We start from the raw sequence: 25,692 nt of genomic DNA, 5'->3' as shown, positions 1-25,692 counted from the left end.
TACTTTGACTGAGTCCATAAATACACCCTGCAGCTAACTGTTTCCAAGTTCTTTCTGCTTTTGCCCAAGTAGACCACCTTACTCATGGGGCGGACACAAAGCAATATGCAATTTTCCATCTTCCATATGCCACTATGCCCTGTCATGCTGCACACTGTACACCAGAAGCAGCATATTTCGTTTTAGAGCAGCAGGGACTATGGGAGACCTCATCTGCCCCAGCCCGTCAGCAGTTCTTAATTAGCACGCAGGAGTACACTGGCGCACCATGAACCCCGCACACATGTGCAGCTGAATTCTGGCCATTGCTAATAATTTTTTTTTTTTGCCTCACTTGAGACTATAACTGCTACACTGATAGCTGCCAGATAGAGTATTAAAATGAACAGGTCTCATGACAAAACACAGACTAGGGTAAAATTTGCTACATGTAAAACATAGGATGCATATAACTCATAAAACTCCAGCCAAAGAAATGTATGTATTCTCTGCATCAATTACCTGAATATTCATGAACCAACTAGCAGAATATGCATGAAGTTATTTATCTGTGTGTGCAAGAGTATGAGTGTGTGTGTGTAGGTGTGTGTACATGGAGATTATGGTCACAGGAGTAAAAGGTGCAATGGAAAGGAATAGGTTTGCAGAGTGAATAGTGCATTAACTGGGAGGATACCATTACAGATGTTGTAACACCCTGGGAATTGAACTGTAGTTAATGCTGATTTGTTTAGCATTGCTTTGGGTTCTGTATTTTCAATCCCTTTAAGTGTGCTGCCAAAAATTCTATCCTTTGAAAGTGTACCTCAAATACAAAAGAATAGTTATTTCCTTAAGGTTCCATTGACTTCTTCTCCTAGTTCTGCTGGATAGAATCAGATGAAGAAGTCTAAATAAAGATAAGCCATTGACTATCTGAAGTAAGATATTACTTCCTAAGGTCTTCGCAACTCTGGGTTAAAAATCTTGATTGTCTTCAAAAATGTGTAATATGGCACTTTTGCAAGTTTCTGTTATTCCCCAGTCACCCTCACCAGTTTGTCTGTTATTCTTGAGGACAGTACTCAAGAACCTGATATCCAAGTGTGAAGCTAATTCTAAATTTTTAAATTTTTTTTTCAGTAGCACCCACAGCACATGGAAGTTCCTGTGCCAGGGATCAAATCTGAGCCGGAGCTACAATCTACACCACAACTGTAGCAACACCAGATCCTTAGCCCACTGCACCACAGCAGGAACTCCCATGTGTAAAGCTAATTCTAATTCAAGCTTTATTTTATCGTGTTATTTACCATGACACAGATATACATTTTTAAATTTCCAAGCTCTACAGAGTTTTCATATGAAGGTATAATTTTATGCAGATATACAAGTCGCATTACCAAAGGATCAATTACTCACTGAGATTTTTTCTCCAGATTTGCCAATTTTTTTCTTCAGTTTTTTTCTTTCACGTATTAGATCATTGTGGGCCTTAAGCAACTCCTCAACACGAACTTTGGTCTCCACTGTGGCTTCACTTTCAACTACAAATGACAATGACTCATGTCATTTTCTCAATAATTCTATTATCACACATATTAATGTTTAAAAAAAAAGTCTTCTAAATACCTGCTTGAGTTCTCCAGCGACACTAAAACAAGTGACTAGTCCTTCTTTCTTAAAAAAAAAACCATTTTCTTTTGGCTTTGGTGACACCACACTCAACTTGTATCCCTCTTACCTTTTGGGCTCCCCCTCTAAAAGTTTCTTTGCCAAGTTAACTTTTTACTTATAACACACAATAGCATCTACCACTGTTAGTTATGTGGCCTTAAACAAATCACTTCACATCTCTAAAATTCATTTTGTATTTGTCTAGCCAGACATCCCTTTTTCTGGATCTTCTGCCAGAACAAGCATTTCCCATATGACACTGCTTCTAATCTGGTGCAAAATTCCTCTAACTCCCCTTGCTCGGCTGGTGTTAAGATACCTGCTTATTTTATTTATTTATTTTTTTCTTTTTACAGCCATACCTGTAGCATATGGAAGTTCCTGGGCTAGGGGTTGAATCAGAGCTGCAACTGTGGCCTACACTACAGCCACAGCAACACCAGACCTGAACTATATCTGCGACCTATGCTGCACCCTGCAGAAATGCCAGATTCTTAACCCACTGAGCAAGGCCAGGGATCAAACCTGCATCCTCATGGATACTAGTCAGGCTCATAACCCGCTGAGCTGCAATGGGAACTCCAAGTTGCCTTTTTAAATGTTGCCTCTAAAGTGGAATATTTCCTGAAGGCTTCATCTAAATTTCCCCCTTTCTGTCTTCGCAGACTGTTCTTTTCCTTCATAGCACTTAACCCAATTTGAAACTGTATAATTATTTGTATATCTATATAAATAAATATACTGTGTCTCTCTCATTATACTAGATAGTTCATAACTACATCCCTAGCCACTATCATTGGGTCTAGCACAGAGTTAAGTACTCAATTAACATATTTCAAATAAACAAATGCTGAATGAATGGGTGCCCCAGAGCAGGTACTGGCAAACTCCTAGCTATAGACCAGTCACCAGATCTAATAGTTTTTTGTTTTTTTTTTTTTTTTGTCTTTTTGCTATCTCTTTGGGCCACTCCCACGGCATATGGAGGTTCCCAGGCTAGGGGTCTAATCGGAGCTGTAGCCACCGGCCTACGCCAGAGCCACAGCAACGCTGGATCCAAGCCGCGTCTGCAACCTACACCACAGCTCACGGCAACGCCGGATCGTTAACCTCATGGTTCCTAGTCGGATTCGCCAACCACTGCGCCACGACGGGAACTCCCAGATCTAATAGTTTTAATGAAACACAGAAATGCCCATTCTGTTAAGAATTATTATGGCTGTTTTTTGTGCTTCAATGGCAGAGTTGAGTAGTTAGTTGTAACAGAGATGAAACCTAAAATATTTCCTAGCTTTCCCTTTAGGAAGAAGTTCACCAAAGCCTACTCTAGAGTAAAACTCCCATTTTGATAATAAAAATAAAAACCATTTGTAGTTATTAATATTTGTCTTGCCCAGTTGAGTCCCAAATTGCCATTCATTGAATACACACTAACCTTAATCATCAACATTACATGGAAAACTGATACCAAACTTTTAAATATCTCTAAATGTAATATTTGGTTGATGACATCTACTTTATTCCTTAATTGGTTAAAGAATCTCTTAAAGTAATTCGACCTTTAAATAAATAGTGTGTACTGCATATATAAATTTCATAGAAGTCTTACCCGTGGGCATATCTCAGCTTTATGGAGAACATTGAGTTATAGGGTAAAGTATTGACTCAAACAGGATCCTATTAAGACAAAGAGGATTAATGTGTAATATGGAATTTCCAAATAAAAATTATAAAATATTCTGCATGCAAGATTGTAACTATCCACTACTTCATCAGGTTTATACCAATAAAACTAAGTTCTCTTATCCCAGTCTTATGCAAATGACTTAAATCCATCTGAATCAGTTTAGAGTCTCAAAATATAACAAACTAGATCATAATTGAGCAAAAATTTACATATTTGAAACAAATTTTAAATTTTTTTGAAAGGCAAGAAACATCTAACAGTATATAAATACACCTTTTAAAATGTCCTAAGTAAAAAATGTACATTTCGATTTACATTTGAGAAACCACACTCCATCTAAGGACTGACTTTCCCAAGAGCATACACTATTACACTAGGAAAGTATGCTTCTGGGTGGCACATTCACAGATAATGAATTGGAATATTTCTGTACTGGCCACTGAAACTGCTGCTATAATAGAGAAGGTTAAGCAAAAGCATTCATTCCATCTTCTCAAATAAATATCTGGGTGTGTATCACTGTGTATCAAAACCATGGATAAACTCAGTATATACATTCCTAAATTTCCAGTTGTTTTAAAAAGATGGGGGTGTGTTATGCAAAATAAACATTAATTCTTGCATTTGAATACAATATGCATGCACTTTTAAAACTGTTAAAAAATTTTGATTTGGCTCATAAACTAATAGTTAAGCTTCCAGATCCCTGAGGATCCACATTCATGATGCTTTTTATCAGGGGTACTTTGGACAGAAAAGTCAAAGAAGAAATACGAAAAAGCTCGTTTACAATGTTCTGTCAATTTTCTACTGTACAGTAAGGTGACCCAGTCACACATACATGTGTACATTCTTTTTTCTCATATTATCATGCTCCATCATAAGTGACCAGATATAGTTCCCAGTGCTATATGGCAGGTATAATGGAAAAAATAAAAATCATTATAAAATTTTAAAAAAGAAATACATAAAAGAAAGAATGATTATACAAATACACTAATTATGAGGTAACTCATGGACTAACTATCCAGTACACAGACAAAATAGACATCATTAAATCCACTAGTAAAACCTCCTAACTTTTATTGCCAGGAATCAATATTAACTCTTTCTAAAATATAACGATATAATAATAAGCCTGTTCATCTTTCCAATCTACGCCAAATTTTTAGAAATGAGAGGCTGCAAAGACAACTGCATTAGTAATTGAAACCTGACAGCACATAAGTAGGAAAAATATAAAGCAAATAAGGATTTAATATTTATAGTATTCTACAGTCATTCAATATATAGGAAAACAGCTGAACTATATTATGACTATGAGTAGTCAAGAAAAGGTTTACTTATATTCTTTCGTTTTCTCTTCCCTTGAGAAGAAGATTTATGACATTTTAGACAGATTACATAAAAACTACTGAAGAGATAGGACAAAGAATCAAGGATGATTCTCATGTTTTTTCAAACTGGACTAATTATATCAGTAGCATCATTAGTTGGAATGCAATGCAGTATAGCACAAGCATAGTGGAGTAATTTAAAGCTCAAGTCCTAGAAGTTCCCATTGTGGCTCAGCAGGTTAAGAACCTGATATAGTCTTGGTGAGGTTATGGGTTAGATCCCTGGCCTCACTCAGTGGGTTAAGGATCTGGTGTTGCCACAAGCTGCAGTGTAGGTCATAGATGTGATGTGAATCCAGTGTTGCTGTGGGACAGGCCAGCAGCTGCAGCTCCAATTTGACCCCTAGCCTGGGAACTTCCATATGCCGCAGGTGCATCAGTAAAAAGGAAAACAAACAAACAAACAAATAAATAAAAACACAAATCCTAGAATTAGTCTCGCACAGTTAACTTATATGACCGTAGGCAATTTGTTTCCTCATCTGTAAATTCAGTCTAACAGTGACTTTCAAAGGTTAAACCAGTGCCTTAGAATAGGCATCGATAAACATTAGCTACAATTATAGTAGATATTTCTTAAGGGGACAATCAGTGAGCTTAGTGGGGCATGTTGAGCTGGGTATCTGACAGATACTAAGCAGCTATAAGCAGTGGTTCCATTGTCAGATTCCTGGATTCAAATATCTACCTATCAGTAGATTAATCTCTGTGGACCTCAATTTCCTAATCTTTCAGAACAGAATAATAATAGGAAATCACTTACAGGGTTTCTCTAAAGGTTACATAAGAATATGCAAGTGAAACACAGTACAATGCCTAGAGCATGGCCAGCTCTTCAAAAAATGATAGCTATTATCATTGTATATATATACACACACCCAAATATGGTGTGTGTATGCAGATTTTATATATATATAAAATGTGTATGCAGATTTCATATATATATAAGTTTATGTTTGGCAGGCAATAGCATACAGTAATCCAGCAAGGAGACAGAGGCTGAAGATTTGGTCATCATTTTATTTGTAATGGCTGCAAGAAAAAAAAGTGCCAAAGAACTCTGGGAGCCCACAAGATAAAGTAAAAAGACATCAGAGAGATAGGGGGAAAACTAGGAGAAATAACAAAGGAAAAAGAGTTTCAAGAAAGATGTGTAGTAAGAGTTGCTACAAGTTTTGAAGTGTCCACTGGGTCTGCAGTCAAGAAGTCACATGGGCAAAGCTATTTGTGGAGGGACAGAAACCTGGCAGCCAAAGGTGGAAGAAGGACTAGAAGGTAAGAATGAAGGTGTAGATAATTCTTTTCATAATTAATTCTGCTTCCAACTATCTGCCCCACTCCCAAAGGTGGTGACATAGTGCAGTAGCTTTGAGGTACAGAAAGACTGGAAGAATTTTGCTGTTTAGGACTGTTTCCATGCCTCTATCACTCTACCTTTAAAAAAATAAATCACTCTTTACACTGTAACAAGAAGGATTTTATAAAACACAAATGTGATGGAATTATTCCTTTGTTTAGAACTCTTCGCTAGCTCCCAATCAATCACCCACTGGAAAAAATGAGCTCCTTACCACTGTAGTCCAAGGCTCCTAATGAAATGACCCCCCCCCCCCTTTCTCTACCCGCCTTCTCCAGGCACACTTCCCCTTGTGAGCGCTTGGCCACGGTAACCAGTTGCTGGTCCTCAAATGTGCCAAACTCTAACGTGCTTTGTACCATTACGAACACACCTCTCTCTTCTGAAAAATGCCCTCCCTTTCTTGTCTAACAAATGCCTAACTATCCTTTGACACTAAATGCAAATAGTATTGAGAAAGGCTCAGATTTGGGACCTGGGGCTCTTTACTGCATCGCTTGCACCTGGACAAACTTCTAGCAACAGAATACAAAGAAACCATACCGAACTAAAAAGAAATGCATGCATGCCCAGTTGGGGCAAAGGATGACTAGGATACAAAAACGCCCAAATCTCACTACTGCTTCTGAGGTGCCTGGAATGAAAGTAGAGGACAGGCATGATCCCTGCACTAAGCACCACCAAGGAGGTGGACAGACCACTGAAGCCACTCCTCCGGCTCCACCTACCAATCAGACTCCACCCTCACCCCATTTGTGGAATCAGGACCGGCCCCTCCCCTCAAAGAGCAAACAAGGGTCTCTGTTTCTGGTTTTCACTCCCTCGTGCTACAACATAGATCCCAATAAAGCCCCGTGCCTCAGTTTCCAGTCTGGCCTCAACAATTTCTACCGATCAAAGAACCCAAGGACCCAGGTGGGTATAGGCGCCTTCTCTCCGGAGCTCTCTAACTTTGAGGGCTTAGAGACAGTTTCTATAAATAAACAAGATTCTAAACATGGTGTAAAAAACTTTTGAATTTGAATTTCCTTAAAATATATATTTTTAAAAAGTTCCCAGAGTCCTCATAACAAGCAATCTTCTTCCTGAAAGCCCAGGAGGTAACAGCAATCATTAAATACGTCTCCTCTGTGTTCCCACTGCCTTGATTTACAAACCTCTTTCTACCTCAGCGCTGAATTTGCACCCTGGCAAAACGCTGTGACCCCCACCAAACTGCTGACTTGTGGAGGGCTACGTGGGTGCGCTCTTCATCTAAATATTCTCATTTTAAAAGGGGAGGGGTGCAGTAATAATGGTTCTGGGATCAAAATGACTCTGCCTTAAGTTCTTGTTTTGACATTTAACTGATTCACCAAGGCTTATTTTTTTTGCTTTGTTTTTTGCCTGGTAAATTAAAGTGGCACCTACTTCACTGTAAGGAGAAAAGGGAAATACTGAAAAGCAACGTGATCGGCACAATGACCCGCATATTACTTTATGTCCATTATTACAGTATTAAAAATAAACAATTATGTGATATACAAAATACATTAAATTATGTATATATTATTTAGTACTCTAATGTACAATCCAATTAGTAAACATTAATATTGTTTAATAAACATAGCAAATACAGAAATAATCATCTCTAAATGTTAATGTGTACTACAGCAAATACATTACAGAATAACTAATATATGAATAACATCATCAGCAAAAATTAAGATTTAACTTAAAACGACATTCATGAACCTCAAATATGTCATTATATTTAAAAGTTTCTCCCTCACAAACCCTTTTACGGGACCTGCTAAGAGATACCAAGTAGGAAAATTAACTGAACTACATTTCATCTCATTTTATTATTTTTTTCTCTTAATACCTGATTATCAGCCGATAACTGACTAAAGACCAAGCGAAGAAAAAGCAGAGGCTTGGATAATTCACTCCTTAACCGAATTTTATAGCAGAGTAATAACAAAACAAACAAAACCTCATATATATAATTCAATTAATAAATCAAGATGGTCTCCATAAACATCTGGTTTTAAATACGATTTTAAAAAATTAGTGGTATTTGAACTTCCTTCAAATACATTTTTTTTTAATTTCTCAATCCTCTTAACAAGCAATCTTCTTCCTGAACATCCAAGCAGTTAACAGCAATCGTAAACGCAACAGGTGAAAAAACTGTTTAGTATCTTTTTCTTAAGAAAAGGAAGAGTCGTATACTCTGCTCAGTAAATGTTTTTCACAGTAATGCTGAAATGCAGCACAGCAATTCGATAGGACTGCTTAATAGCATACATTTTCTTCTATTTGTATACATATGAAACGACCCTATTGATATACGTAACAAATCGATCACCTTTTCTCAGATGTAATTAAGAAGGCATTTCACAGGTTCAAGATTCAGCACCAGGTTGTCACCCTAAAAAGAAATAAACGTACTTAGTGCGCATCTGATTTAAACGTTGTTAAACCAGAATCTGGAATCGGTAAGGCAAAGGATTGCATTCACTCTTTCAGCATTCCAGGCTCAACTCTCCACAGAAGAGAAGCCCAGGAAACGGAGCAGAAAAGTACGCAGAGATAACTCAAAAACCACATCCCTATACTACGCGGTCCTGGGACCATCAGACTGCAGTGGCGCAGCACGGCCCCCTCTCTGCCTCCCCGGCCCGCCGCCCCCGCGCCCTCGGACCCCAGCAGCCCTCCATGCCCGCGCCGCTGCCGTAGGAGAGCGCTAGGGCAGGCCGAGCTCTCGGGCCCGGGCTCCGGCCACCAGGAGGCCTGCAGGATACTCACGGAGAAAAGGGAGCAGAGCAGCCAACTGCCGGTCCCGCCGAAGCCAACCCCGGGATCGGAAAAAGAGCCCAGGCGGGGCGGGCGGGGAGTGAGGCGGCCGCGCAGCCGCCCCAGCCGCCAGCCACCCGGGCTCTGAGAACCCGCTGGGTGCCGCAGTGCGGGCAGCTAGCCACCCTCTGACGTCAGCCCCTGCCTACGCCGCCGTCCCCATGGCAACCGAAGCGGCCATCGCTTGCTGCCTGGACCGCGGCCCTGCCTGGTGCCCCTCTCCCAGCCACGCCGCGCCACGCCCCCCCGCGGCCCCGCCCCCGCGCCGCCTACGCTGGGCCTGGAGGTGCTGCAGTGCGGCTTCTACGGCGGCGGCGCGCGCGCTCGCTCACGGGCCCTCAGACTGCCGCCGGGCACGCGCTTAGCGGCCGCGCGCTGAACTCCTGACGCCCGCGCGGAGAGCGCGAAGCCTCGGCCGTCCTAAGAGAAAGGGTGCATTCCCCTTGGAGGGGAAAGGGACCCTAGGAATGTACAGGTTCCCCGCAGAGCCTGCTCTCATCCCCACTGTCACCCCCGAAGAAGCACTCTGCGCCTCAGAAAGTAGCCGGCGTTGAGCAAAACAGGAAGGTTTTCTGTCTTGGAACCTGCCAAGACTGAGACGTGAACGAGGCAAAGAAACACACTCGGCCCCTCCCACCCCATCGCGCCCACACGGTGAAACCTCCTTTCAAGCGTGGAGAAGGCAAGAGTTGTACTGCGGTCCAAATCTTAAGGACAATAATTATCCACAGTTCGTCTGGTGCGGAGGTATCTCCCTATGTGTTTAAAGTAGAACTGCAACCTTAAAAAAAGTCATCTTTTGCTGCTCCAGTGCCCCCTCCCACGTCTAGTTTTTGCCACAGGCGCCATCTTTAGCTCTGAGTCACCAGGGACGGAAAAATACTAGGCAAGTCACTCTTCCTCCCCGACTCTTGAATTTTCTGCAGTTGTAGTCACACTCTTAAAACCTGTTGCTTCGTTTCTACTGTAAGAATATTGTGCATATTTCTTTGGAGGCCAGCTTTTCTATTCCCATTGGCATCACCACACCCTACAAAGCATATCTCATTTGTTTCTCTAGATCCCGTGATAAGTCTGAGAAATACTACCAATCCAATGGAGCCCCATCTTTCCACCTAAAATTGAATCCTCTTGCAGGATTTCTATCTTGTTTTTTTTTCCTCCCAGTGTTCTACTTAAAAACCTGTAGAACATCCTAAAAGCCTCTAAACATTAAATCATGTCCATTCTACCTTTTTAACACGCCCGCCCAGGGTATAGTCTATCTTAACTCCCACAGCTTCAGGCCAGGTTTTAGCACTTATTGCGAGATGGCCTCTTTACCAGTCACTCAACTATAGTTTTGATCCCTGAATGCCATTCTGTGCACTGTTATCAGGATGGCCTCACTGAAAATGTAGATCTGATATGTCACTTTCCTAAAAAATCTTCAAAGATGATCTGTATGAGAAAGTCAAGTTACTTTGCTTAGGGTACAAGACATTCCATCTCCCTGACTAGTTTCATCTCTTACTGCCTCATTTCACTTTTATGCCTCAGCAGTTTTGAATTATGTGCATCATGCAAAATAATCCATACCCTATGATGCCCAGACCTTCCACATATTGTCCCCTCTTCCTGAAAAATCTTTCCTTGTAAACTCCTACTCCTCAATAGCTCAGCTGAAATGTTGTCCATTCTTTGAATCTTAACTAGGTTGAATAATTCTGCCGAAGTTTCCCACTATATATTCCTATTTTTCTATGGACACTGATTCTACAAGCTATATTTTAGTTTTTTGTATCCTATCTTAATTTTTACTAGCTCTAATATCTACCACAGTACTTATCAACTAATTAGTACTTTAAAAACATTTGTTGAATAAGTAGCAGATGATATGTATTGAGCTCCTTCTAGGATCGTTGCATTGTGGATATTTTATGTATTCTTCATCTTTCCTCACAAATGTGATGTGAGTACTCACTTTACAAAGAGAGATTGTAACTCTGGCTGCTCATTCTTCATCAGGGACTTTTAATAACACACTGCCCAGTCTATCAGAATGGCTGAGATGTACATTTATTATCATCTCTTGCCCTGACCTTACAATAGCTTGCAGAGGTGTACTGGTGGGGTGGTGTTCAGGGAATGTTTCCTAGCAGAAATGACATTTAAGTAAAGACCCAAACAAGGTGTAGAGCTGTTCAGGTTGGGAAAGGTTTCTAGGTAGAAAAAGATGGAGTATAGTCCTCACTAAAGAAAACTTGGCATAATCTAAGAACTGAAATAAATTCAGAATGGTTTACTGGAATGTTAAGAATAGGAGTAGGGGCTTTCGGAGGAAGTAAGGCAAGAGAGGTAAGCAAATTATGAAGAGAGCCAGACAGTATGTTTTGAGGTCAATGAGGAACCAACCATTGAAGGGTTTTAACCACGGAGGAAAATGGTCAGCTTTTAATTTCAGGAAGATAACTCTGGCTGTAGCACAGAAAAGTGAATGGAAAGAAAGCAAACCTAGAACTGGGAACATCGGTTAAGATGCTGTTGTAGCCCATGTAAGGGTTGGTGGTGGTGTGCGCAAGGCTAGGAGCCATCAGAATGGACAGAAGCGTATCAATTCAAGAGATTTTTAGGAGGTAAAACCTGTTAGGACTTAGTGATTGATTGGATGGAGGAGTGAGTGATAGGAGAGAATAAAAAATGATGACCAGTTTCTGCCCTTGCCAGGTGAAGATGTGGCAAGCCTGTCAGGGCCATAATGATCACATGAAAGGAGAGTGAGGAAATAAGTATATTGAGGCTAATGGGAGCCAAGTTTCTCCCTAACAGAGAAGGGAGTTAAAAATAGGAAAAAGGAGGGATTTCAGAATGACTTTTGTGGTGATATCGGATTGGAATTGGTTATGTTGGTGTGAACTGACAGTTTTCAATATATACGTAAACACATGCAGAAAAAAACATAGATAAAAGTATTTTTGTATGTATGTATGTGTATGTCTGTCTCTCTATCTATCTATCTTTCCCCCATCTCTCTGTTAAAAAGATCTAGGCGCAATGATACCCTAGAAGCAATGAGCACATAGTGGTTTCTGAACACCATCTCCACTAAATGGAACTAGAGACCCTGGAGAAATGACATTAAGAGAAAGGAGCATGGCAAGTATAACACAAGCCTAGAAAACCTTTTTGTACCAGAAATAAAATAAGTTCTCACAGAATAATGGAACAAATCAAGGAGACAGAGAAGTCAGCTTGAAGGGGCCCCCATTAGCCATATCTGGGTCAATCTATCACCACTATATTAATGTTAAATTATGATCCACTGAATAAAATAAGCATATCTGGGTCCATACTGACATAAATACATGCTTCTTTAAAAAATGGGGATAAAGAAAAGCTCTTTCTTATGTTAGATTCCCTGCTAATAAATGTAGAAAGAATGATATAGGTAGAAACATCACCACTTGGCAGCCATTACGGTAGAAACTGATTCAGGCATGAATTGTCAGTGTGTGCTAAAGCTAGAAAGTGAGAGGTGAGAGTTTTAAGAGGAGCTGTATATATAGTAAGAGACCCTTGGAACACACTTTTTTGATATTCCTACCCCAAATGCATAACCTGAATCTAATCATGAAGAACGATGACAACCCAAATTGAGGGGCATTCTACAAAATTACGGACCTGTACTCTAAAAGTGTCAACACTGGGAAAGACAAAGGAATGACTAAAGAACATTTTCACTTTGTAGCAGACTGAAGAGAAATGGCAACTAAATGGAGCATGACTCTGAATTGGTTATTTTTGCTACAAAGGATAATACTAGGTCCATTGGCAAATTTTAAATGGGGTCTGTGGACTAGATGGTAGTCTGATAACAAGGTCAATTTCCTGATTTTGATGACATTATAGAAAATTTAGATACCTTCATTTCTAAAAAATACATACCAGTGTGTTTTAAAGGTAATGAAACTTCATTTCTACAGCTTATTCAAATAAAAAAGTATATATAAATAAGTAGATAAAAATATAAATACTACATACACAGAGAGAGAATAGTGAAGCAAATGCAATATATCAACAATCAGAGAACTTGGGCAAAGGTAAAGTTCTTTATTTTTGCAATTTTTCTGTGAGTTTAAAAGCATTTTAAAATTATAGATCATATTTTAAATGTAGTGAGGTTTCTGGTTTAGGTGGAGAATGGCTAATTAACAATGGAAAGGCAGGAAGAGCAGGTATGGAGGAAAAGATTTGGTTTCAGTGGGATTTGGTTTCAGTGGTTTCAGGCAGTTGTATATATAGTTAACATATTCGTGAGTCCCATTCAAATTGGAGAAAGTAGATGTGCTGCTTTCACTCTCAGTAACCAAGAGTGCAAGACTGCAGTCATTCTGCTAGATCTGGTAGGGGCAAGCAATTAAGAATAGTAATGGTAGTAATGATAATAAAATTGGCCAATCATTCATGAAAATAGATTTAAGGTATTTAAAACATTAAATTAAAACAGTGAATTTATTGAATAAAATATATATATATGGTTGATATACAAAATATTTATCCCCAGTACAGGGTGTGCATCGAACCAATCAGAACAGATGTTGTGAGGGCCACACATTACCACAAAGAACCACAGACTGAGGGCTTTAAACCGCAGAAATTTATTTTCTCACAGTTCCCGTGGCTAGAAGTCCAAGATCAAGGTGTCAGTAAGGTTCATTTCTTCTGAGTCCTCTCTCCTTGGTTTGCAGGTGACTGCCTTCTCCCGGAGTCTTCACATAGTCTTCTTTCTGGACCTGTGTGTGTCATAATCTCCTCTTCTTAGAAAGGTATCAGTCATATCGGATTAGTGCCCCCCAGTGACCTAATTTTAACTTAATTCCCTCTAAAGACCCTATCTCCCAAAATAGTCACATTCTGGGATTCTAGGGGGTAGAAGTTCAACATATGAATTTTGGGGGAACCCTAACACTGCTGGAATAGGGTTCTGGAGGTGTAAAAGAATGCAACAATTGGACCTTGTTTAGATTCTCATTCACAACCAACTGTATAAAGACATGTCCTAGGCAATACTAGATTTTTCAGTATGGGCTCTGTATTATGCAATATTAATAAATGTTTTCCCTAATACGTGAAAAATGGTATTGTATTATGTAAGAATATGACCCTTTTAAGTCTGAGTAGAATAACAAGATATCTGAGGTTTACTTTTAAAATATTCCAGAAAAAAAAAATAGGTGGGGGCAAAGATGACACACGTATGTCTAAATTTTGATGGTTGTTGAAGCTGGCTGATAGGTGCTGGGTATTTTATTATACGTTTTCTTGGTGTGTTTGGAAATTTTCATTGTAAACAGAAAAAACAAAAGTAGGAAAACTTATATTACAGAAGTTTAAAAGACATAGAACCAAAGAAAAAGGAAAAAATAATCAGCACCACTCCCAAAGAGAATCTCAATTAGCTTTTTGGGCAATTTTTTTCAGTCTGTTTTCCATGCATAGTCTATTTTTGGTCATAATGTATGTAAGATGTTTATTTCTGCTTTCTTGAAGTCACATTTGTTATACTTTCATTTCCATGTGATTATATATGCTACATAAGCTTCATTAAAATTCTAAGTTTGTTAATAATGTGCTTATAGCAAAAATTCGAACAATCTTCCTAATGTTTATAATGTAGAAACTGAAAGTCTGCCATATAATCACTGCGAAAGTATTTTAGACATTCTTCTAGACTCTCTTTCATGTATATACTAAATATACTCAATTATAAAGACTACTTCATACTATAGATTTTGTCCTGCCACACTGTTTTTGTGTTTATCATGTATTATTATGCCAGAAGAATTTTTGTGTTAGTAATATTCATCTATCTCATTCATTTTAATGGATTCATATGGTATAATTTTTATTTCAGATTTCTTTATCAATTATATTAAAAATGCCAAATATGTGAGGTTTTTTTTTTTTTTTTTTTTTTTGCCATTTCTCAGTCTGCTCCCATGGCATATGGAGGTTCCCAGGCTAGGGGTCTAATCAGAGCTGTAGCCTTTGGCCTACGCCAGAGCCACAGCAATGCCAGATCCAAGCCGCTTCTGCGACCTACACCACAGCTCACGGCAACGCCGGATCCTTAACCCACTGAGCAAGGCCAGGGATCGAACCTGCAACCTCATGGTTCCTAGTCGGGTTCGTTAACCACTGTGCCATGACGGGAACTCCGAGGTTTTTTTTAAATTAAGAGAACTTTCATATAAATATTTTACATTATTATTAGGCTATTGTTCAGTATTTTATATAATTCTAGTGTTATTTTTAATGTAGTAACTCCTTTCCTTTATTTTACGACTGATGTTTGTGCATCTTCCTTTTTCTCATAGGTGTCCTTTGCTAGTTTTTGTTTATCTCCTTTTACCTTTCAATATTGGGACATCCCAGAGCTAACTGCTTGGACTTCTATATTTATACTTACTCACTTGGTGATTTTTTTTTTATTGTATTGTTTTTATTGGGTTTTGGAACCTGGCTTACAATGGCTTCTTAAAGTACAGCAGCTCTCCCTCTTTTTCTGTTATCTGGGACCCATGTCCAAGTTCTTTTTATTTTTTTTTTAAGTTTTCCTGAAGTATAGTTAATTTACAAGGTTGTGATTATTTCTGCTATACTCAGAGTGACCAGTCATATATATACACATATCCATTCTCTCTCAGATTCTTTTCCCACATAGATTATTGCAGCATACCAGGTAGAGTTCTCTGAGCTATACACCAGGGCCCCATTGCCTAATCATTCAATATACCTTAGTATGCATATGCCAACCCCAAGCCCCCAGTCCATCACTCCCATTCCGCTACCTGTCCCCTTTGGTAACCATAAGTTTTTCAAAGTCAGTGAGTCTGTTTCTGTTCTGCAAATAAGATCACTTGTATCTTTTTTTTTTTTTTAGATTCCATATATAATCTAGAGATCTGATATCCTATGATGTTTGTCTTTCACTGTCTAACTTACTTAGTATGATGGTTTCTAGGTTCACCCATGTTGCTGCAAATGGCATTATTTAATTCTTTTTTTATGGCCGAGTAATATTCCATCATATATATTTACCACATCTTCTTTATCCATTCCTCTGTTGATGGACATTAAGGTTGTTTTCATGTCTTGGCTATTGTTGATGGTGCTGCCATGAACATGGGGTGCATGTATCTTTTCAAATTATGGTTTTTTCTGGACAGAGGCCCAGGAGTGGGATTGCTGGATCATATGGAAGTTCTATTTTTAGTTTGTTGAGGAACCACCATACTGTTTTTCGTAATGGTTGTACCAATGTACATTCCCACCATTTCTTCCATTCTGTAGAGTTACATGGTCATATGGATTACTCCAAAGGTATCTCCCCAGCCCATTCTTCTCTCCTGTACTTCAGGCTCATTTATCCAAATTCATACTACATATCTCCATTTAGATGTCTAGTAGCATGTCACAGTTATCTTTTTTTGACACTGAACTACTAATCTTCTGCTTCCTCAGACAAACCCCACTTGAAGCTTTCTCCATCTCACATAATGGCAAGTCCATTTTTTTCCCCAGTTACTCAACACCAAACACCTGGGAGTAATCTGACCATTCTTATTTTCTTATAACCCACATGCAACCTATCTAATTAGTGTAGATTTAAATTCAAATCCCCTATAAGAGAGGTTATATTTATAATTCAGAGGGGAGATTTTTTTCTCTACCCAAATTTTAGCCTCCTTATCTCCCTTTGCTAGGGCAGTCTTTTGAAGTTTCCAGTTTTATGCGAAGATCTTCATTCTCAAACTGAACAAGACCTCAATTCTTACGTCTTAAGAGGCCATTATGTTCTCTGACTACTTTCAGGGTATCAGTAAATGTCTTGAGGGTAAGAATGTCTCCAGTTCCTGCTTACCACACTTGTTTCAGTTCTCTCTTCTCTTTGGGCTCTTGAGAATTTTATTTGCTTTTTAGTGAGCCCAACAATGCAATTTAGTTAGCACTTCTAGCTAATTTTCAGAATTTTTTCCCCCAGAATATCTCTTCAACATACTGTGAAAAAAGAATTTCTTCTCTCTCAACTCTTAATACACATTGCAGGGAATTTTATGAGTTAATAGTAATTACCTTGTAATAGTTATTGCCATTCATATCTAGCAGATGACTTATTAAAATAATTGAGCTTCCTTATAAACTTTGCAGGGTGACATGAACCTATAGATATGGGTTAGGTCGGAATTCGCTGAGCTTCCCACAGTGTATAAAGCAATTTATAGGTTTGTTGTCCACCTAAGAATACCATTTTATTAGGAAAATGTTTTGGTTTGGGTCTCAGAGGGCCCCCATGAAAAATAAACTGCTGCAGAGACTAAGAAAATAATAATAATAATAATAAAAAACCCCTCAGAGTACACTCAATCTAGGTCTTTACAGCAGCAAGCACTAGATGGCAGCAAATCAATGTGTATCATTACCTGTGCCTAAAAGATCCCAGTTTAAAGATGTTTATACCAACCACTTAATTTACTGATGTTTAATCTACTAGTAGTTTGAATTTATAAGAACTGATGAGATTCATTTAACACTTGGACTGAAAATATAGTCTCTAGGTTAATATAGTAGAGAATGATACCTATACCACCAGAGTCTGTTTAGCAATACTTACAAGAGTCCAGAGCCCTTTCCTGTCATTAAAGATCACTCTGCAGATAGCTTATTTATCCTTCCTCTATGATGAGAGGCCTTCTGTTTGGACAAAAGGTACATTTTGGACATTCATTCCTCTTCCTGAGTTGTAAGGCCTTTTGTGGTTGCTAATGCTTAAATTTTCATCTTATTTTTCAAATGGTGTTTATTTACTAGATTAAAAAAACTAGCTTCATCTCTCTTATGAAGCATGACAAAGGGGCTTCCCAAGCCCTGCTGTGGCTAATTACCACGCCTCCTTCTCTGAGGGCCTCAGGTCAGTGAGAAGGGACTTTCCTTGTTTTCACATGTAAGATTATCTTGATATAATTAGAATGTAAAATTTAAAGCTGCATAATTTCTGTGTGTAATTTAGTTTCCTGACCCTTTTTTTTTTTTTTTTGTCTCTTTTCCTAAGGTAATTTATACTCTTATGTGGAGGGGAGCAAAATTTGCCATCCTCACATGTCTATTTGGCATGGAGATTATTTCAAGCTGAAAACAATCCAGGCCCAAGAGACTCAGAAAGAACCTTTGACTTTCCTTCTAACTGCCTGAAAGAATTTAGATGGAGGGCCAGGGCTACCTGCAAAGAGTATGGGCTAGCTGTGGTGGGGGAGACTCAGGCAGGATCTATGGATCAGAGTCCACTCTGTGTCCCACATACATCAAACATTTACATTTCTGCCTCCATGTCAGCTGCCGCTACCCCCAACATCCTCTTTTGGCTTAAGCTGAAGATGGTATTTAAGTGAGGGCTTTGGCCATTTTGGTAAGTTACTCAGGTCTCCTGGTCTCTCCCATGTATTTGATTTTATCCTCTTAATCTGTCTCATGTCAATTTAATTCTTGGACCAGCCAGCAGAACCATCGAAGGGTATAGGAAAATTTCCTCCTTCCCAACATATGTCTTTTAAAATGTTTATAACATTGTTAAAGTGTTAGTAGTACAGAAAGACTCATAAAGGAAAATGACAAATCTCTGGTTCACCACTTCTTTCCCGAAATGCTGCCACCTGAGAGTAAACCACTTTAAACATTTTCTGTTTTTGTTTCTTCCAGCGATTGCCTCTCTCTTATAACTATTTCTTAATTCACCAGTTTTAAATATTGCCTTAATCTACTGCTAAGAGAGACAATATATTCCTTAACCATCTCTTCCCAGTAAGTCATATAAGGAGGCAGTAGAGTATAAAAGATAAGAGCACACTATGGAATCCCATTCCGCCATTTGCCAGCTGTGTGACCTTACGCAAGTTACTCAATTTCTGTGAACCTTTCTCCTCATCTGTAAATGGGGAAAATAATAGTCTGTTCCTCAGAATAACTATTATGAGAATAAATGGATCAATACATCTGAAGCACGAATAGTATAGTTACTATTACTATATTTAATTCCTTTTTAATTCTTTGTAAGCTTAAATAATATACACATTCCTTTATTTTTGATCAACTTTGAATCATATCTCTTGTCACACATCTTTTAAGATGAAGATATTGCCACCCTTATACTTCTTTTCACTCTCCCCCCTTTCCACACCTCAATCTCACCTCCCATATTTTTTATCTTTTAACTGGATATTCTATTTTCTGGGAGTTTTTTTCAACTTTATTATGTAATCATCTATTGAAAGATTTACTTTAGCAACCTGATCTCTAGTGTTTATTTTTATGAGATTTTAAAGATTCAGAAACTTATTGACTATGTGAAGTCAAGGACTGATCAGGGAATAAAAATTATCACACCAGTAGTTTCAATTGAGAAAAAAATTGTGAACTAAGTAAATTATCAATTAAAGATGTATTCATTACTAAAAGGAGTAAAAGGTATACAGAGGTAGACAGCTCCCAAGGTTGAGGGAAAAATGAATAAGGAAGGAACCTGGAACCTCCAAAGACTGAGGTCCAGAGGCAGAGATTCAGTCTTCTAAGGAGAGAGCTTGGTTGCCACAGGGGCACAGAACAGGACCTCTGCTGGACCACACGAGAAAAAAACCCTCAGAAGAAAAAGCACTTCCACTTCCGACTTTGCAGGCCTTCAGAGCGCCCTCCATAGGCAGAGCCTACATCTAGCAAAGCAACCAAGGCCAAGTGACAGCGAAGTCCACTTTGAAAGAGAAGGATGAGTTTGGAGCTGAGAGGCAAAAAATGAATAACTGGTAAAACTATCTGAATCTATTCAATAAATAGATTGCTGTCTTTGCCTGGGAGGGGGGGGGATTCTCTCTGGTTCCTTGAATTATTTTTAACTTTGTGGACTTTTTTTTTTTCTTCCCCTGTTAAGCTCTGTCCTCTCTTTAATTCTAGAATGTTTAAAAATGGCTACAATTCCCACGTAATTTGTCATTTGTTAAAAAATAAGGCAATAGAGTTCTATGACTATGGGCTGGGATTGCTTGCCAACTGATCAATCCTGCCTTGAGGTGTTTGACTGAGGAACAGCCAAGAGCTACCCTGCTTCTCTTGACAGTGCAGTTTTTATAGAAGAATGCCTGGCTGCTGGGAATTCCCCCTGTTGGGATGAGGGATTAGTGAGAGGGACAAATATAATGTACCATTCACTGTCAGTTAATTCCCCCATTTTAACTTCACATTCTACTCCTTACTCCCAGTTGCTGTTTTCTGAGCTTCTTCATATTTCTGTAAGGTCAGTTTTCTCAACTTCTTTAGAAACCACTTGCATCGATTTCCTGTGGCTGCCCCAATAAATTAACACAAACTTGGTAGTTTTACTTATTTATTTTTTGGCTGTGGCATGCATGTGGGATCTAAGTTCCCAGCCCAGGTATTGAAAATTGAACTCAGGCCACAGCGATGAAGGTGCCAAATCCTAACCACTAGACCACCAGGGAACTCCCACAAACTTGGTAGTTTAAAACAACAGAACTTTATTTACTTCTGGAGGCCAGAAATCCAAAGTCAAGGTGTCAGCAGAGCTCCATTCTGTCATTGACTCTGAGGAGAATGTGTTCCTTACCTTGTCCAGTTTCTGATGGCTGTTGGCATCCCATGGCTATAGGCATGTCACTGCAGTCTCTGCTCCTGTCTTCATAAAGTCTTCTCTCTGTGTAATCTCCCTCTGCTGCATGTTTATAAGGATGCTTTTCATTAGATTTACAGCCCAATTTAAAAAAAAAAACAAAACGAACCCAGGATGATGTCATTGGGAGATCCTTAACACTATTACATCTGCAAAGACCCTTTTCCAAATAAGATACTTTCTCAGGTTCTGGGGTTAGGATGTGGACATACCTTTTGAGGGACAACCGTTCAACTCCCTATTACCACTCTTCTAACTACTACTGTCTTTAAGAAATTTGATGACATTTCTTATCCGCTGATGGTCTGCTTTCTGTCTTCTTTATTGATTTTGTATGTGTATGGATATATATATATCCATACACACACATATATATGGTGTGGATGGATACACACACACACACATATTTATTTGGGGGGTGGATGGGTATGTGGTGTGTGTGGTGTGTTTTCTTTGTAACCATGTCTTGGATTATTAGGAAGATGAGATAAATGTATGTGGTCAGTTCATACTCTCGCCTTTGGCATGTATAACTTATTTTAGAAAAGGTTTTATTAGTTAGTCTCTTTATAAAATCAAATTAAGTTAAAGTCTGAGAACATACAGAACAAATAATTAAGTTTATATAAAAGAGTTTAATTAATAGGTTATATCTCTTTCTCTTTTTTCTCTCTCTCTCTTAATCTTTTTCAGCCTTTTCCATCATGACTCCCCAAATGTTCAAATTCCTCAATTCCAATAAGCACTCTGAAGTTTATTTAACACCTCTCATTTAAGATAGGAATCAGATAATAGAAAGGGAATGTTGTTACCTTATGCAAAGTTGATCATTATGATATTTTTTCTGGTTGTTATTTTTCAAAAAATATTTTCAGTTCTTTCTCATGATTATGACTGTGATTTTCTTTCTGACTAGTGATAGAAATAGGTGGCATATATGCTGCCAATTTCTCCAACTTTGCTGTTGGGCAGGATCGCTAATGGTCATATCATTTGTTCTCAATAAGCCTGGACAGACTCAGAATTGTTTTCAATGAAGTATCCATGCAGTTATTACTAATTTTTTTTAGAGCTGGCATGTATCTTGAAAGTTGTCATCTCTGCTCTAAATGCTCTGTAGATCTCTTGACTTCAGTATAATTTATTACTGTAGATCTCTCCGAATGTTATAATTTTGATATGTCTTCTACCCTTACCAATCAGTTAGAGAAGGCAGTGCAATAGAGCAAAAAAAGCACTGGATTGGGAATTAAAAGGCTTGAGTTCTAGTTCTGCTTCTATATTGATTGCTTATATTGTAGTAGATAAATTTTCCTTCTAGACCTCAGTTTTCTCACTTGAATAATAAAGCAATTGGAATGTGATTATTTCTTTCTCTCTTTTTTTGTCTTTTTGCCTTTTCTTGGGCTGCTCTCTTGGCACATGGAGGTTCCCAGGCTAGGGGTCTAATCAGAGCTGTAGCCACAGGCTTATGCCAGAGCCATAGCACGCAGTATCTGAGCCACATCTGCAACCTACACCACAGCTCACAGGAACGCCGGATCCTCAACCCACTGAGCAAAGCCAGGGATCGAACCCGCAACCTCATGTTTCCTAGTTGGATTCATTAACTGCTGCACCATGACGGGAACTCCATATTTCTAAGATACTTTCAAGCTTTGAAATCTTTAACGTCAAGCATCCCACTAGATATTAGCACTTAAATGTTCTGGAGTTCCTGTCGTGGCACAGTGGTTAACGAATCCGACTAGAAACCATGAGGTTGCGGGTTTGATCCCTGGCCTTGCTCAGTGGGTTAAGGATCTGGCATTGCCGTGAGTTGTGGTGTAGGTTGCAGATGCAGCTCGGATCCCACATTGCCGTGGCTGTGGCGTAGGCCAGCGTCTACAGCTCTGATTAGACCCCTAGCCTGGGAACCTCCATATGCTGCGGGAGTGGCCCTACAAAAGGCAAAAAAGACAATAAATAAATAAATAAAAAATGTTCTATTATTACTGCAAACTCAGTCTGTCAAAAATTTTAACCCAATGCCCTTAAGACATCTTTGCTTCTTAAGAGTCCATATTTCTAATAATTTGTACTCTAAACCTAATTCTTTTAGTTACTTTTGGTTCCTTTTTAAAATTACCTTTAATATTTTATCTATCACCAAGTTCTATAAATTCTCCCTTAGAAAGGCCGGGGCACCTATCCCCCTTACATTGCATATCAGATAACTACTTTGATTCAAGAATTTGTATTTCAAATACTCTTGACCTCTTTGACCTTCATTTCACTTTATGTACCTTATAAATTCAATATCCTTGCTTATTTTCACAGTATGACTTTCCTACTTAAAATATTTGGTGATTTTTCTCTTGCCAATATGATAAGACTGTTTAGTCTGTAATTGAAAGCCTTCCATATTCTGCCTATGATTTAATTTTGTTAACTTGAAACAGAATTTTTCTTCCCCTAAATGGTCTGCTCCATCTACTATCTTTCTAGTTATCTACCAACTTTCTCAGTACACATATCCAAGAAGGGGAATGTGATTGGTGCACCCCAGCCTCTAGATCTGTTGTCCACCCGCAGATTTATTAGTGGTAACTGGGACAGCAAGGACTCTTAGAGAAGAAGGAACTTTCTCTTAGAAGAGTGTATGGTAGAAGGGTAAAATCAGTATTTTTAATGAAACCTTAGAATTAAAGATTATGTAAGGACCAAAGCTGAAACTATGGGAAATCCAGAGTGTAAATAAAACATTTAAATCATATATAAATTACCAATCATTTGAAATATTTTGAACTTTATCTGAAGCTTCTATCACTGAGCAGTTCTGTTAGATGACTTGGAGTCATGCTAGAAGTTATATGCTCTAGATCTAGGCTAATGTGAGTTTCAACTATATTTCATATATTAACTATCTATCCTTGGGAATACCCTTAATCTAAGTATGTTGAAGTTTACTCATCTATAAAATGTGATAGCAGTAATTGCGAACACTTTTTAAGGCACTGTTCTAAATGTCTTTCATATAGTAACTAGTTAATACTCACAGAATCCATGAAGTAGGTCCTAGTTTACAGATAAGGAAACTAAGGTACAGGGAAGCTAAGCAACTTGTATGATGGCTAATAATGGATGGAGGTACAACATGAATTTAGGAAGTCAGATTCCAGAACCTGGCTTCTTAGTTATTGCACAGTGTCAGTGTTCAAGAAATGGAGTTTTACAAATGTTAATTGCTATCCATTTTACCTACTAAATATCTATTCCATTCTCTCAATATCCATTCATCATATCTCACCTGGATGGTGAAGAAGCTCCTAGGAGCAGAAGGTATCATCCTTCTTTAATTAACATCCTCCTTGTGATTTTTCAAGGCACCTTAACATCTTACTTTCATGCTCAGAATTTTCTGGTGGCATGCCTACTTGAAATATGTGGCCTATAGTGAGCCTTCCCGGCCTCATACCATTCCTCTCCTGTCCCCAACCCAGTAACGCTACACTTTATGTAGTCCCTGGACCATGTCAGTCTCTTTTATATTTAAAGGAGGAACTTGCCACTTGTTCTTACCATTTTGCATATTATTTTCTCTGGCTGGAATGTTATCACCTACCTTGTCCACATGTCAAAAGGAGATCAAGAGGTAAAAATTTCCGGTTATAAAGTAAATGGGTCCTGGATATAATGTACAGTTTGGTGACTATAGGTAATATACAAATATCAAATCATTATGTTGTACACCCAAAACTAATATTGTATATCAATTATACCTCAGTTAAAAAAAAAAAGCCTATTTCTCTTTCAAGTCTCTCTGCCATTTCTCCTTTGACACTGTCCCCGATTTCTCAGAGTAGACTACAATATTTATGCTATGTGGTAAATATTGTCTAAGTCCATTTGGGCTATTATAACGAAAATACTCAGATTCTGAGCAGTTTATAAACAACAAAATTTTATTTTTCACAGTTCTGGAGGCTGAAAAGTCTGAGATCAAGATGCTGGCAGGTTTGACTTAATTAACCTCAAAGGCCCAAACTCCAAATAGAGTCCCCTTTGGCCTTAGAATTTAACATATGAATTTTGGGGGGAACACAGACATTCAATCTATAGCAATTACCTTGAGGATAATCATGATGGCCATTCATCTTTGTATTTCCAATATCTATTGCAGTGCTCTGCACACAGTAGGCATTAGCTAATTATATCTCGACTGAATTTCATTCTCTCCCTATCACCCAGAAAATGTTAAAGCCTCTGTAAAAACTCATAAAAACTCTAAGCCTCTTCCCCAGTAGTTTTGATTTTAATCTCTACTTCTTAGAAATTCGAGAACTTTAATTTCCTGAAAACATTGAACATTTCTTAGGAAAAAATACAACTGGGTTTACTAATAAATGCTGATCCCTAATTACTGAGCTAATTCTAACAAAAGAAATATTTGATTAAATTGACTTAAACCCAGCAGGGAACTTGGCAAGGAGTAATAAGAGAGGCCAGAAGTAGGTGTTCTTGGGCTGACCCCTGGTCTAATATGTGCTGGGCATGCCTGCCTCCTAGAAATGATCACCACATTCTCTCTCCTTTCTGAGTCACCGCTACTCTTTTCTTTTCTTTTGGGGTTCATACATCTAAATCTTCCTCCTGTGACCCTTCTTCACCCTATTTGTAAAGCTAAACTGCTTTATCCTCAACATCTTTTTCTTGTAGCAACTTCAGTTCTCTTACAGAATTGAAGCCTGTTGTATTCTTTCTAGCCTCTTTTCTGAGAAACTACAGCAATTTTCCTAATCTCCAACTAGGTTGCAAAGGCCCTGCCTTTAATGGTCAGACTATATGGAAAACAGGACTTTGAATTTCATGCAGTGATAATATCTTAGCATAGTGGACATTTGTGGTGTGTGTGTGTGTGTGTGTGTGTGTGTGTGTGTGTGTGTGTGTGTGTGTTCAGCCCAGCAACTCTTCCCTGTTTCGGTGAAAATACATTAATTTTGATTTTTATATGGAAAACAATGGCTCTCTCATTGTATGTGGCCTTTGAGGGAATGTTGTGTCC

At 38.5% G+C, this 25,692-nt stretch overlaps 2 protein-coding genes across 48 annotated transcripts in view; one reads left to right on the top strand and one right to left on the bottom strand.

The window, feature by feature from the left end:
• Positions 1 to 9,182, bottom strand: part of AHI1 (Abelson helper integration site 1) — a 193,900-nt gene extending 184,718 nt beyond the window's left edge. For 37 of the 47 annotated variants that reach the window (XR_014845535.1, XR_014845582.1, XR_014845552.1 and 34 more), the window contains exons 1-4: positions 8,888 to 9,182; positions 8,448 to 8,510; positions 3,266 to 3,333; positions 1,402 to 1,526 (exon numbers count right to left, since the gene is read on the bottom strand). Coding sequence is in view for 10 of the 47 variants with exons in the window: in XM_085025255.1 (XP_084881381.1) it covers positions 1,402 to 1,526; positions 3,266 to 3,275 (135 nt within the window). In the remaining 37 variants the exon portion in view is untranslated. The remainder of the gene's footprint in view (positions 1 to 1,401; positions 1,527 to 3,265; positions 3,334 to 8,447; positions 8,511 to 8,887) is intronic. The other 10 variants (XR_014802933.1, XR_014802934.1, XR_014802936.1 and 7 more) reach the window with 1 other exon arrangement.
• Positions 9,183 to 9,305: 123 nt separating this feature from the next.
• The window catches only part of PDE7B (phosphodiesterase 7B), a 608,116-nt gene continuing 591,729 nt past the window's right edge, over positions 9,306 to 25,692 (top strand). The window contains exons 1-2 of the mRNA XM_084955411.1: positions 9,306 to 9,821; positions 13,663 to 13,740. The gene's annotated coding sequence lies outside the window, so the exon portion shown is untranslated. The remainder of the gene's footprint in view (positions 9,822 to 13,662; positions 13,741 to 25,692) is intronic.

Source organism: Sus scrofa, chromosome 1, assembly GCF_054392235.1.
Source record: "Sus scrofa isolate SSC_HxYL_T2T_F1_AM1 chromosome 1, Sscrofa_HxYL_maternal_Yorkshire_Landrace_v2.0, whole genome shotgun sequence".
NCBI lineage: Eukaryota > Metazoa > Chordata > Mammalia > Artiodactyla > Suidae > Sus > Sus scrofa.
The sequence above is the reverse complement of the archived record's forward strand: the minus strand, read 5'-3'. Positions and strand labels throughout refer to the sequence as shown.